Here is a 14,817-nt window from a genome sequence, read left to right on the forward strand (position 1 = left end):
ATTTCTGCACAAGGCTGGGGGTGCCGGGATTTCTGCACAAGGCTGGAGGTGCCAGGATTTCTGCACAAGGCTGGAGGTGCCAGGATTTCTGCAGAAGGCTGGGGGTGCCGGGATTTCTGCACAAGGCTGGGGGTGCCGGGATTTCTGCAGAAGGCTGGGGGTGCCGGGATTTCTGCAGAAGGCTGGGGGTGCCGGGATTTCTGTACAAGGCTGGGGGTGCCGGGATTTCTGTACAAGGCTGGGGGTGCCGGGATTTCTATACAAGGCTGGGGGTGCCGGGATTTCTGTACAAGGCTGGGGGTGCCGGGATTTCTGCACAAGGCTGGAGGTGCCTGGATTTCTGCACAAGGCTGGGGGTGCTGGGATTTCTGCACAAGGCTGGGGGTGCTGGGATTTCTGCACAAGGCTGGGGGTGCTGGGATTTCTGCACAAGGCTGGGGGTGCTGGGATTTCTGCACAAGGCTGGGGGTGCCGGGATTTCTGCACAAGGCTGGAGGTGTCGGGATTTCTGCACAAGGCTGGGGGTGTCAGGATTTCTGCACAAGGCTGGGGGTGTCGGGATTTCTGCACAAGGCTGGGGGTGCCGGGATTTCTGCACAAGGCTGGGGGTGCCGGGATTTCTGCACAAGGCTGGGGGTGTCGGGATTTCTGCACAAGGCTGGGGGTGTCGGGATTTCTGCACAAGGCTGGGGGTGTCGGGATTTCTGCACAAGGCTGGGGGTGCCGGGATTTCTGCACAAGGCTGGGGGTGTCGGGATTTCTGCACAAGGCTGGGGGTGTCGGGATTTCTGCACAAGGCTGGGGGTGTCGGGATTTCTGCACAAGGCTGGGGGTGCCGGGATTTCTGCACAAGGCTGGGGGTGCCGGGATTTCTGCACAAGGCTGGGGGTGTCGGGATTTCTGCACAAGGCTGGGGGTGTCGGGATTTCTGCACAAGGCTGGGGGTGTCGGGATTTCTGCACAAGGCTGGGGGTGTCGGGATTTCTGCACAAGGCTGGGGGTGCCGGGATTTCTGCACAAGGCTGGGGGTGCCGGGATTTCTGCACAAGGCTGGGGGTGCCGGGATTTCTGCACAAGGCTGGGGGTGTCGGGATTTCTGCACAAGGCTGGGGGTGCCGGGATTTCTGCACAAGGCTGGGGGTGCCGGGATTTCTGCACAAGGCTGGGGGTGCCAGGATTTCTGCACAAGGCTGGGGGTGCCGGGATTTCTGCACAAGGCTGGGGGTGTCGGGATTTCTGCACAAGGCTGGGGGTGCCGGGATTTCTGCACAAGGCTGGGGGTGCCAGGATTTCTGCACAAGGCTGGGGGTGCCGGGATTTCTGCACAAGGCTGGGGGTGCCGGGATTTCTGCACAAGGCTGGGGGTGCCGGGATTTCTGCACAAGGCTGGGGGTGTCGGGATTTCTGCACAAGGCTGGGGGTGCCGGGATTTCTGCACAAGGCTGGGGGTGCCAGGATTTCTGCACAAGGCTGGGGGTGTCGGGATTTCTGCACAAGGCTGGGGGTGTCGGGATTTCTGCACAAGGCTGGGGGTGCCGGGATTTCTGCACAAGGCTGGAGGTGTCGGGATTTCTGCACAAGGCTGGGGGTGTCGGGATTTCTGCACAAGGCTGGGGGTGTCGGGATTTCTGCACAAGGCTGGGGGTGCCGGGATTTCTGCACAAGGCTGGGGGTGTCGGGATTTCTGCACAAGGCTGGGGGTGCTGGGATTTCTGCACAAGGCTGGGGGTGCCGGGATTTCTGCACAAGGCTGGAGGTGTCGGGATTTCTGCACAAGGCTGGGGGTGTCGGGATTTCTGCACAAGGCTGGGGGTGTCGGGATTTCTGCACAAGGCTGGGGGTGCCGGGATTTCTGCACAAGGCTGGGGGTGCCGGGATTTCTGCACAAGGCTGGGGGTGTCGGGATTTCTGCACAAGGCTGGGGGTGTCAGGATTTCTGCACAAGGCTGGGGGTGTCGGGATTTCTGCACAAGGCTGGGGGTGTCGGGATTTCTGCACAAGGCTGGGGGTGCCGGGATTTCTGCACAAGGCTGGGGGTGTCGGGATTTCTGCACAAGGCTGGGGGTGTCGGGATTTCTGCACAAGGCTGGGGGTGTCGGGATTTCTGCACAAGGCTGGGGGTGTCGGGATTTCTGCACAAGGCTGGGGGTGCCGGGATTTCTGCACAAGGCTGGGGGTGTCGGGATTTCTGCACAAGGCTGGGGGTGCTGGGATTTCTGCACAAGGCTGGGGGTGCCGGGATTTCTGCACAAGGCTGGAGGTGTCGGGATTTCTGCACAAGGCTGGGGGTGTCGGGATTTCTGCACAAGGCTGGGGGTGTCGGGATTTCTGCACAAGGCTGGGGGTGCCGGGATTTCTGCACAAGGCTGGGGGTGCCGGGATTTCTGCACAAGGCTGGGGGTGTCGGGATTTCTGCACAAGGCTGGGGGTGTCAGGATTTCTGCACAAGGCTGGGGGTGTCGGGATTTCTGCACAAGGCTGGGGGTGTCGGGATTTCTGCACAAGGCTGGGGGTGCCGGGATTTCTGCACAAGGCTGGGGGTGTCGGGATTTCTGCACAAGGCTGGGGGTGTCGGGATTTCTGCACAAGGCTGGGGGTGTCGGGATTTCTGCACAAGGCTGGGGGTGTCGGGATTTCTGCACAAGGCTGGGGGTGCCGGGATTTCTGCACAAGGCTGGGGGTGTCGGGATTTCTGCACAAGGCTGGGGGTGTCGGGATTTCTGCACAAGGCTGGGGGTGCCGGGATTTCTGCACAAGGCTGGAGGTGTCGGGATTTCTGCACAAGGTTGAGACTGAATAATCCAGATATCCAGAAATGTTGTATCAATTTATTTGCCACCATTTTCAGATCCTGTGGTTTCCTGAATTCCAGGACTGCTCCATTTCCAGCGTTACAGCTATTTATCAACATTGAAATTGCAACAATGTATCATCCAGTGACCGCTAGCACCGAGAGAACAATGGGTCCTCCACCGTTCGATCTGATCTGTGTATATGTAGAATGTATGGACAGGGCCGAGGTGTAGTGAGGGCATTGATTCGGAAGCTTTGCTGCACTTTTCCCGGGGCTGTCTCTACCGTCTCTTTAGGGGACCGTCGCTGTAGATGAGGCCACTTCTCCGATTTTCCAGTGTTATTCCCGGGTTATGGATGACGGTAGCAGCACAGACCGCACAGTGTGAGCGGGAGCCGGCCCCGGTGCGCCAGGATTAGCGGCAGAGACGGTAATGGCGCAGGAATAGTCGCAGCTCCACGGCTTCCTGTGAGGTCTCCGGTGACAGGAAGTGCCGCCCAGCCCGGGGATTACAGCCCCGTATCCAGGAGACGCCGGGAAAGGTCGCCGCCTCAGTCCAAATGTCGCCGGGATACCGCGCTGCTCCAGAAGATGCCGGACGTGCGACAAATCCCGGAGCCCGAGCGGGTGAGAGACCTCTATGTCTGCAGGAGGCACCGTCCGTCTGTGTGCAGCAATGACCGTGGAGTCCGTGCCCTGTACACGTTATATATCCGCGTGTATCCTATATACTATGTGACTATGTATGAATAATACCCATAGCTCTGCCTGCAGCCCCAGATGTCTCCTCTCCTCCTATATGATCCTATGATTTATTACTTATCCCCGCGTTTTCCGTGCTGCGCAAATGGCACCAGCGTTGTCAGTGCGGTGTATATGGCCCCAGCGTTGTCAGTGCGGTGTATATGGCCCCAGCGTTGTCAGTGTGGTGTATAAGGCACCAGCGTTGTCAGTGCGGTGTATATGGCACCAGCGTTGTCAGTGTGGTGTATATGGCCCCAGCGTTGTCAGTGTGGTGTATATGGCCCCAGCGTTGTCAGTGTGGTGTATAAGGCACCAGCGTTGTCAGTGTGGTGTATATGGCACCAGCGTTGTCAGTGTGGTGTATATGGCCCCAGCGTTGTCAGTGTGGTGTATAAGGCACCAGCGTTGTCAGTGTGGTGTATATGGCCCCAGCGTTGTCAGTGTGGTGTATAAGGCACCAGCGTTGTCAGTGTGGTGTATATGGCACCAGCGTTGTCAGTGTGGTGTATATGGCCCCAGCGTTGTCAGTGTGGTGTATATGGCACCAGCGTTGTCAGTGTGGTGTATATGGCCCCAGCGTTGTCAGTGTGGTGTATAAGGCACCAGCGTTGTCAGTGTGGTGTATATGGCCCCAGCGTTGTCAGTGTGGTGTATAAGGCACCAGCGTTGTCAGTGTGGTGTATATGGCCCCAGCGTTGTCAGTGTGGTGTATAAGGCACCAGCGTTGTCAGTGTGGTGTATATGGCCCCAGCGTTGTCAGTGTGGTGTATATGGCACCAGCGTTGTCAGTGTGGTGTATAAGGCACCAGCGTTGTCAGTGTGGTGTATATGGCCCCAGCGTTGTCAGTGTGGTGTATAAGGCACCAGCGTTGTCAGTGTGGTGTATAAGGCACCAGCGTTGTCAGTGTGGTGTATATGGCCCCAGCGTTGTCAGTGTGGTGTATATGGCACCAGCGTTGTCAGTGTGGTGTATATGGCCCCAGCGTTGTCAGTGTGGTGTATAAGGCACCAGCGTTGTCAGTGTGGTGTATATGGCCCCAGCGTTGTCAGTGTGGTGTATATGGCACCAGCGTTGTCAGTGCGGTGTATATGGCACCAGCGTTGTCAGTGTGGTGTATATGGCCCCAGCGTTGTCAGTGTGGTGTATAAGGCACCAGCGTTGTCAGTGTGGTGTATAAGGCACCAGCGTTGTCAGTGTGGTGTATATGGCCCCAGCGTTGTCAGTGCGGTGTATATGGCACCAGCGTTGTCAGTGTGGTGTATATGGCACCAGCGTTGTCAGTGTGGTGTATAAGGCACCAGCGTTGTCAGTGTGGTGTATATGGCACCAGCGTTGTCAGTGTGGTGTATATGGCCCCAGCGTTGTCAGTGTGGTGTATATGGCACCAGCGTTGTCAGTGCGGTGTATATGGCACCAGCGTTGTCAGTGTGGTGTATATGGCACCAGCGTTGTCAGTGTGGTGTATATGGCACCAGCGTTGTCAGTGCGGTGTATATGGCACCAGCGTTGTCAGTGTGGTGTATATGGCCCCAGCGTTGTCAGTGTGGTGTATATGGCACCAGCGTTGTCAGTGCGGTGTATATGGCACCAGCGTTGTCAGTGCGGTGTATATGGCCCCAGCGTTGTCAGTGTGGTGTATATGGCCCCAGCGTTGTCAGTGTGGTGTATATGGCACCAGCGTTGTCAGTGCGGTGTATATGGCACCAGCGTTGTCAGTGCGGTGTATATGGCCCCAGCGTTGTCAGTGTGGTGTATATGGCCCCAGCGTTGTCAGTGTGGTGTATATGGCACCAGCGTTGTCAGTGTGGTGTATATGGCACCAGCGTTGTCAGTGTGGTGTATATGGCACCAGCGTTGTCAGTGTGGTGTATATGGCACCAGCGTTGTCAGTGTGGTGTATATGGCACCAGCGTTGTCAGTGCGGTGTATATGGCACCAGCGTTGTCAGTGCGGTGTATATGGCCCCCGCGTTGTCAGTGTGGTGTATATGGCCCCCGCGTTGTCAGTGTGGTGTATATGGCCCCAGCGTTGTCAGTGTGGTGTATATGGCACCAGCGTTGTCAGTGCGGTGTATATGGCACCAGCGTTGTCAGTGCGGTGTATATGGCCCCCGCGTTGTCAGTGTGGTGTATATGGCCCCCGCGTTGTCAGTGTGGTGTATATGGCCCCCGCGTTGTCAGTGTGGTGTATATGGCCCCCGCGTTGTCAGTGTGGTGTATATGGCCCCAGCGTTGTCAGTGCGGTGTATATGGCCCCCGCGTTGTCAGTGCGGTGTATATGGCCCCAGCGTTGTCAGTGTGGTGTTTATGGCCCCAGCGTTGTCCGTGCAGCGTATATGACCTCTGCGTTGTCCGTGTGGTGCATATAGCGGCGCTGTGATGACACCAGAGGCTCCTGGAGACAGATGGGGATTGGTAAATCCAGGACGTGTCTGATTAGCTGCTTAGTCATCGCAGAAGAACAAGTGACAGCCGGATCACATCACCCCCACTGCTGCCACCTTCCCTTCCACTTCAACACATTTCACCATTTTCACCCCAAAGCTACCATGGCAGAAAGTGTGTATAAACGATCCCATTATGACTGTACTTATGTCTTGTGACAACATATCCTCCAGTTACTCCAGAGCTGCATGCATAACATCTGTAGCATCTTGTTTTATACTTCAGAGCCAAAATCCGAATTGTACGTTACTGTCAAACTGTTGATTGGGCCGAGTTCAGTCAGAACCAAACAGCTTAGCGGAGCCCCCATAAATTATGTACTTTGCTGCAAAGCATTGTGGGTATTGAACTGCACCAATAAAGCGAGTGCAGTATAGTGTATAGCCTCCTGCAGTGTAAGGCCATGTTCACACCATCAGTATTTGTAACCAGGAGAGGAAACGTATAATAGAAACTCGTCACCACTTCTCTATCACCCACTCATGATTTTATGCATGCAGCTCTGGAGTAACTGCTGACCAAACATTAAATGTGTGAACGTGGCCTTATACTGTAATCCAGTAAAGAACTGCACACATAGGAAGGCAGAATTGTGAGTGCAGCTCTGGATGTAACTGGAATATAAGACATGATGCCTCTCATTGGCCTTATGGAATGCACGACCCTGTGGTGTCACACTGCCCTGGATTCTAAGTCCTGTTCTGGTCTGAGGAGCTGCAGCTTAGGGGGAACATCGGGTAGGTGAGCAGCGCCGCAACCTGTGATTCACTTTGGATTCTTCGTTGCACTGAGTTTTTGTGTTTGATGATCTTTCTGCTTATGTAGGAGGGAGGTTTAGCAGTTGTCAGTTACAGTGGGTACGGAAAGTATTCAGACCCCTTTACATTTTTCACTCTTTGTTTCGTTGCAGCCATTTGGCAAATTCAAAAAAGTTCCTTTTTTGTTATTAATGCACACTCTGCACCCCATCTTGACTGAAAAACCCCCCCAGAAATGTCTGCAAATTTATTAAAAAATAAAACCTGAAATATCACATGGTCATAAGTATTCAGACCCTTTGCTCAGTATTGAGTAGAAGCACCTTTTGAGCTAGTACAGCCATGAGTCTTCTTGGGAATGATGCAACAAGTTTTTCACACCTGGATTTGGGGATCCTCGGCCGTTCTTCCTTGCAGATCCTCTTCAGTTCCATCAGGTTGGATGGTGAACGTTGGTGGACAGCCATTTTCAGGTCTCGCCAGAGATGCTCAATTGGGTTTAGGTCAGAGCTCTGGCTGGGCCAGTCAAGAATGGTCAGAGTTGTTCTGAAGCCACTCCTTTGCTATTTTAGCTATGTGCTTAGGGTAATTGTCTTGTTGGAAGTTGAACCTTCGGCCAAGTCTGAGGTCCAGAGCAGTCTGGAAGAGGTTTTCATCCAGGATATCTCTGTACTTGGCCGCATTCATGTTTTCTTCAATGACAACCAGTCATCCTGTCCCTGCAGCTGAAAAACACCCCCATAGCATGATGCTGCCACCACGTTTCACTGTTGGGCTGGTATTGGGCAGGTGATGAGCAGTGCCCAGTTTTTCCACACATACCGCTTAGAATTATCACCAAAAAGGTCTATCTTCTTCTCATCAGACCAGAGAATCTTATTTCTCATAGTCTGGGAGTCCTTCAACTGTTTTTTAGCAAACTCTATGCGGGCTTTCATATGTCTTGCACTGAGGAGAGGCTTCCGTCGGGCCACTCTGCCATAAAGGCCTGACTGGTGGAGGGCTGCAGTCATAGTTGATTTTGTGGAACTTTCTTCCATCTCCCTACTGCATCTCTGGAGCTTAGCCACAATGATCTTTGGGTTCTTCTTTACTTCTCCCACGATTGCTCAGTTTGGCTGGACGGCCAGGTCTAGGAAGACTTCTGGTGGTCCCAAACGTCTTCCATTTAAGGATTATGGAGGCCATTGTGCTCTTAGGAACCTTGAGTACTGCGGAAACTCTGTTGTAACCTTGGCCAGATCTGTGCAAGTTGCCACAATTCTGTCTCTGAACTCCTTGGCCAGTTCCTTTGACCTCGTGATTCTCATTTGGTCTGACATGCACTGTGAGCTGTGAGGTCTCTTATATAGACAGGTGTGTGTCTTTCCAAATCAAGTCCTATCAGTTTAATTAAACACAGCTGGACTCCAATGAAGGAGTAGAACCATCTCAAGGAGGACCACAGGGAAATGGACAGCATGTGACTTAAGGGTATGTGCACACGTCAGGATTTTTTCCTGACAAACTCCTTAGTATTCTGCCAGAAATCCGCGTGCTTTTTTCGTGCGGATTTCTCGCGGAATTTTTGCGTTTTTTGCGCGGATTTTTTGCGGATTTTTAGCGTTTTTTTTTTTTCTTCTCCAGAATGACCTTTTTGATAGGAAATCCGCAAAAAATCCGGAAAAAGATAGAGCATGTCCGGATTTTTTGCGGTATGCGTTTTTTTTGCGGAAAAAAACGCTAACATCTGCACAAAAAATGCGGAATGCATTCTAAAACATAGGATGCATAATGTTAGTGTTTTTTGACCGGATTTATAGCGTTTTTATAGCGAAATTCCGCAAAAAAAAAACGCTAAAAATCCTGACGTGTGCACATACCCTAAATATGAGTGTCTGAGCAAAGGGTCTGAATACTTATGACCATGTGATATTTCAGTTTTTCTTTTTTAATAAATTTGCAAACATTTCTACATTTCTGTCAGTCAAGATGGGGTGGCGATTGTACGTTACTGAGAAAAAAAGAACTTTTTTGAATTTACCAAATATCTGCAATGAAACAAAGAGTGAAAAATTTAAAGGGGTCTGAATACTTTCCGTACCCACTGTATGTATCATCTTGTTACAGCGGGTGAAACAAGTATTTCAGATGTCACCGATTTTCTAAGTAGAATTATTTGTAAGGCCGGTTTCACATGTCCTAATATTTTCGGTACCAGAAAAAGACTGTACTGGGGATATCAGTGTCTGTGTGTGTAATACTTGCGGCACTCGTGTTGCGCATCGGTACCACACCGACGGGCACCAGGGAAGAAGCGTTACAGTAATCGCTGTTCCCTCGGCGCCAGGTGCTGAAGACGTTTTCATCATTCTCCCCTGCTCTGCCGGCGATCAGCGTGAGCAGGGGAGAATGAGGGGAGATATATTCAAGTGATAACGGTGACAGCAGGCGGCAGCTTATGGGACTATTACTCCCATCAGCCTACACCTGCTGCCGCTAATAAACGTGACAGCAGGAGTGGCTGATGGGAGTATTCCTCACCCGCCTCCTGCACTGTAAATAAATAAATGAAAAAACCTGGCATGGGTTCCCCTCTATTTTCTATAACCAGTCAGGCAAAACTCACAGCTGGGGGCTGCAACCCTCAGCTGTCAGCAAGGCTGGTTATCAAGAATAGATAATAAAAAAAAAAAAAAATGGCGTGGGGTACCCCCCATTTTTGACACCCAACTGCCTTGCTAAAGCTGACAATTGGGGGCTGGTATTCTCAGACTGAGGCCATTGATATAGGCCCCAAACCTAAAAATAGCAGCCCGCATCCGCCCAGAAAAGTTGCATCTATTAGATGCACCAATTCTGGTGCTTTGCCCGGCTCTTCCCAATTGCCCTGTAGTGGGGGCATTTGGGGTTCATATTTGTGGGGTTGATGTCACCGTTGTATTGTCCGGTGACATGAAGCCCACGGATTAGTAATGGAAAGACGTCTATAGGACACCTATCCATTACTAATCCTATAGTTACATGGTAGATAAACACACAGCAAGAATAAAGTCCTTTATTAGAAATAAAACAAAACACCGTTTTCCATTTATCACGGTGATTGCTGTGAAGATACAGAGCTTGAACTGTGGTGACCTCATCATTGGCTTTTTCCCACGGTGCTGAGGTCACCGCAGTTCAGCCCTGTTGGGAACACATCCTCAGTGACCGTCAGTAACCATGATGATGTCACCGCTGGTCATTGATGCTGCACTCGCAGCAGCTCATTTACCAGTGGTTCACTGCCTGCACGGTCACATCTTGGCACCGTACAGGTTGAGAACAGTTTATTTCAATAATTTTTATTTGGGGAAATTTTACAATATCAGGGTAGGGGAACAGGTTATATGCAACAATATAACATGAGTTGAAATTCAACATATATAATATTGGAGTATGACGAAAAATACCATATAAACTATATGAAAATATATGAAGGATAGTAATACAACATTAGACACGATAGTGGGGAAAAGAATAAAGGGGAAAAAAGGGAAGATACAAGAGGGGAGAGGAGGAGGTGAACTTGGATATGGTAGGACAAAGGGGAAATTAGAGATAAAACAAGGGAACAGAACCAAACAATAGTCCATTGAGAGTGTTGACACGGAAAAGAGCAACAATCTTAAAAGATTTCTACTTGACAAATCCACTGGCTATAGATCCATATCAATCAGTTGTAAAGGACTCTGCATGTGGAGAAAAAACTGAATTCCATAATGCCCATTTAGATTTATACTTTTTAAGGGAGTTGTTCAAAGAAAAAACTAATTCGAAAGTGTTATGGGAAGCCAATCTCCATTAGCATATTGATGCTAGTAATGATCTCAGATTTCCACCTGGCACCTATAAGCATTTTGACAACTGAGAAAATATGAAAGGAGATTAATTTAATATTTTGAGGAAAAGAGAGTCCCGGGACAAAAGAGAGAATTGAGGAGACATCATTAATTTGTATTTCCCTATTTTAAAAATTAGCTCATAACCTCCTTCCAAAAGGATTTTATTTTTGGACACAACCAAAAAATATGCATTATATTGCCTTTAAATCCACATCCTCTCCAACTTGTGTCTGGATAAACAGTATATACCTCAGACATGGATTATGGCGTGGAACAGAACGACGGAGAGGTGAGGGATATTGTTGTTTTTTATTTTTGTTTTATTACGTGAGAACAAGGGTTTCCGTTAGGTGAGTATAACTGTTATTTTAAAATAAAAATGGAAAACTGTGTTTTGTTTTATCTACTATATAATTGTCTAAGGGTCACTTCCGTCTGTCCTTCTGTCTGTCTGTCTGTCTGTCTTTCTGTCTGTCTGTCGCGGATATTCATTGGTCGCGGCCTCTGTCTGTCATGGAATCCAAGTCGCTGATTGGTCGTGGCAAAACGCCCACGACCATTGCCACGACCAGTCAGCGACGGCCACAGTCCGGCGGCAATATGGCCGCTCTTTCCTCCCCGCAGTCAGTGCCCGCTCCATACTCCCCTCCAGTCATTCAGTCAGCCCTCACACAGGGTTAATGCCAGCGTTACCGGAGCACGGTGTAACGCACTCCGGTTACGCAGCTATTAACCCTGTCATCACAGGTCCTGCACTCATACCAACCCTGGGACCGGAAGCTGCCGCGTGCACCGCGCACAGGCGACAGGACTACGACAGGACTACAAGGGGCCCTCGGAAGGTGAGTATATGTTTATTTTGTATTTTTTAACCTGTTACATATGTGGCTGGGCAATATACTACGTGACTGGCCAATATACTACGTGACTGGGCACTATACTACGTGTCTGTGCTGTATACTACTTGGCTGTGTGCTGTATACTACGTGGCTGGGCAATATACTACGTGGCTGGGCAATATACTACGTGACTGGGCAATATACTACGTAGCTGGGCAATATACTACGTGACTGGGCAATATACTATGTGGCTGGGCAATATACTACGTAGCTGGGCAATATACTTGTCACGCCGTTAACGGCGATAAAGGGGCAGGACGGCGTACTGGGACCCGCACCTGTCCCTGCCACTATAATGGGGCCCTGACTTTCCCTTAACTCAGGGGTACCTATAATGGTTAGGAGGCCTGAGCCGCCAGCGTATCCCTGTCTCCTGTGCAGGCCCTATCGGTGGCCCCCTTTCCCCCCCAAGGGAGGTGGACTGCAGCAGTGTACAGGTCCTTCTCAAAAAATTAGCATATAGTGTTAAATTTCATTATTTACCATAATGTAATGATTACAATTAAACTTTCATATATTATAGATTCATTATCAACCAACTGAAATTTGTCAGGTGTTTTATTGTTTTAATACTGATGATTTTGGCATACAACTCCTGATAACCCAAAAAACCTGTCTCAATAAATTAGCATATCAAGAAAAGGTTCTCTAAACGACCTATTACCCTAATCTTCTGAATCAACTAACTCTAAACACATGCAAAAGATACCTGAGGCTTTTATAAACTCCCTGCCTGGTTCATTACTCAAAACCCCCATCATGGGTAAGACTAGCGACCTGACAGATGTCAAGAAGGCCATCATTGACACCCTCAAGCAAGAGGGTAAGACCCAGAAAGAAATTTCTCAACAAATAGGCTGTTCCCAGAGTGCTGTATCAAGGCACTATATGCTAATTTTTTGAGAAGGACCTGTATAAATACGACAATTAAACAGGGTATGCAGACAAGGTAACTAAAATCTCAAACTCACCAAATACTCACACAACCACAAAGGAAACACAGAGAAGGGAAGAGATGGAAAACAGGTTTAACCCCTTAGTGACAGAGCCAATTTGGTACTTAATGACCAGGCCAATTTTTGCAATTCTGACCACTGTCACTTTATGAGGTTATAACTCTGGAACGCTTCAACGGATTCCACTGATTCTGAGATTGTTTTTTCGTGACATATTGTACTTCATGTAAGTGGTAACATTTCTTCGATATTACTTGCGATTATTTATGGAAAAAACGGAAATATGGCGAAAATTTTTAAAATTTTGCAATTTTCAAACTTTGTATTTTTATGCCCTTAAATCAGAGAGATATGTCACGAAAAATAGTTAATAGATAACATTTCCCACATGTCTACTTTACATCAGCACAATTTTGGAAACAACATTTTTTTTTTGTTAGGGAGTTATAAGGGTTAAAAGTTGACCAGCAATTTCTCATTTTTACACCTTTTTTTTTTAGGGACCACATCACATTTGAAGTCATTTTGAGGGGTCTATATGATAGAAAATAACGAAGTGTGACACCATTCTAAAAACTACATCCCTCAAGGTTCTCAAAACCACATTCAAGAAGTTTATTAACCCTTTACGTGCTTTGCAGGAACTGAAACAATGTGGAAGGAAAAAATGAACATTTAACTTTTTTTGCAAACATTTTAATTCAGAACCATTTTTTTATTTTCACAAGTATAAAAACAGAAATGTAACCATAAATTTTGTTATGCAATTTCTCCTGAATACGCCAATACCCCATATGTGGGGGTAAACCACTGATTGGGCGCACCGCAGAACTTGGAAGTGAAGGAGCGCCGTTTGACTTTTTCAATTCAGAATTGGCTGGAATTGAGATCGGACGCCATGTCACGTTTAGAGAGCCCCTGATGTGCCTAAACAGTGGAAACCCCCCCACAAGTGACACCATTTTGTAAACTAGACCACTTAAGGAGCTTATCTAGATGTGTGGTGAGCACTTTGAACCCCCAAGAGCTTCACAGAAGTTTATAACGTAGAGCCGTGAAAATAAAAAATCGCATTTGTTTACACAAAAATGATCTTTTTGCCCCCAAATTTTTATTTTCACAAGGGTAACAGGAGAAATTAGACCACAAAAGTTGTAGTGCGATTTCTCCTGAGTACGTCGATACCCAGTATGTGGGGGTAAACCACTGTTTGGGCGCACCGCAGAGCTTGGAAGAGAAGGAGTACCGTTTTACTTTTTCAATGTAGAATTATCTGGAATTGAGATCGGACGCCATGTCGCGTTTAGAGAGCCCCTGATGTGCCTAAACAGTGGAAACCCCCCACAAGTGACACCATTTTGTAAACTAGACCCCTTAAGGAACTTATCTAGATGTGTGGTGAGCACTTTGAACCCCCATGTGCTTCACAGAAGTTTATAACGTTGAGCCGTGAAAATAAAAAAATCGCATTTTTTCTACAAAAATGATCTTTTTGCCCCCAAATTTTTATTTTCACAAGGGTAACAGGAGAAATTAGACCACAAAAGTTGTAGTGCGATTTCTCCTGAGTACGTCAATACCCCATATGTGGGGGTAAACCACTGTTTGGGCGCACCGCAGAGCTTGGAAGAGAAGGAGTGCCATTTTACTTTTTCAATGTAGAATTGTCTGGAATTGAGATTGGACGCCATGTCGCGTTTGGAGAGCCCCTGATGTGCCTAAACAGTGGAAACCCCCCACAAGTGACCCCATTTTGGAAACTAGACCCCCCATGGAACTTATCTAGATGTGTGGTGAGAACTTTGAATGCCCAAGTGCTTCACAGAAGTTTAGAATGCAGAGTCGTGAAAATAAAAAAAATTTTTTTTTTCCACAAAAAAGATTTTTTCAGCCCCCAAGTTTTTATTTTCACAAGGGTAACAAGAGAAATCGGACCCCAAAAGTTGTTGTCCAATTTGTCCTGAGTATGCTGGTACCCCATATGTGGGGGTAAACCACTGTTTGGGCGCACGGCAGAGCTCGGAAGGAAGGAGCGCCGTTTTGGAATGCAGACTTTGATAGAATGGTCTGCAGGCGTTATGTTGCATTTGCAGAGCCCCTGACAGTGGCGTAACTACCGCGGTCGCAGCGGACTGGCAGTGCCTCCCCCCCGCTCCAGGCCCCCCCCCCCCCGCCGCCGCTGCCTTGAATACTCACCCTGCTCCAGCGATGGTCTCGGCGTCTGCACTGCAGCTCGTTCCTGCTTGAGCGGTCACGTGACACTGCTCATTAAGATCATGAATATGCGCATATTCATGATCTTAATGAACGGTGTCACATGACCGCTCAAGCAGAAAGAAGGTGCTGCGCCGGCGCCGC

At 49.0% G+C, this 14,817-nt stretch overlaps 1 protein-coding gene across 2 annotated transcripts in view; it reads left to right on the plus strand.

Moving 5' to 3' along the window:
* The first annotated feature begins 2,987 nt into the window (after positions 1-2,987).
* SPATA7 (spermatogenesis associated 7) overlaps positions 2,988-14,817 on the plus strand; it is a 47,028-nt gene continuing 35,198 nt past the window's right edge. For both annotated transcript variants that reach the window (XM_069736426.1, XM_069736434.1), the window contains exon 1: positions 2,988-3,421. In XM_069736426.1, coding sequence (XP_069592527.1) covers positions 3,355-3,421 — 67 coding nt within the window. In that variant the 5' untranslated portion in view covers positions 2,988-3,354. The remainder of the gene's footprint in view (positions 3,422-14,817) is intronic.

Source organism: Ranitomeya imitator, chromosome 1 (genome assembly GCF_032444005.1).
Source record: "Ranitomeya imitator isolate aRanImi1 chromosome 1, aRanImi1.pri, whole genome shotgun sequence".
Taxonomy (NCBI): Eukaryota; Metazoa; Chordata; class Amphibia; order Anura; family Dendrobatidae; genus Ranitomeya; species Ranitomeya imitator.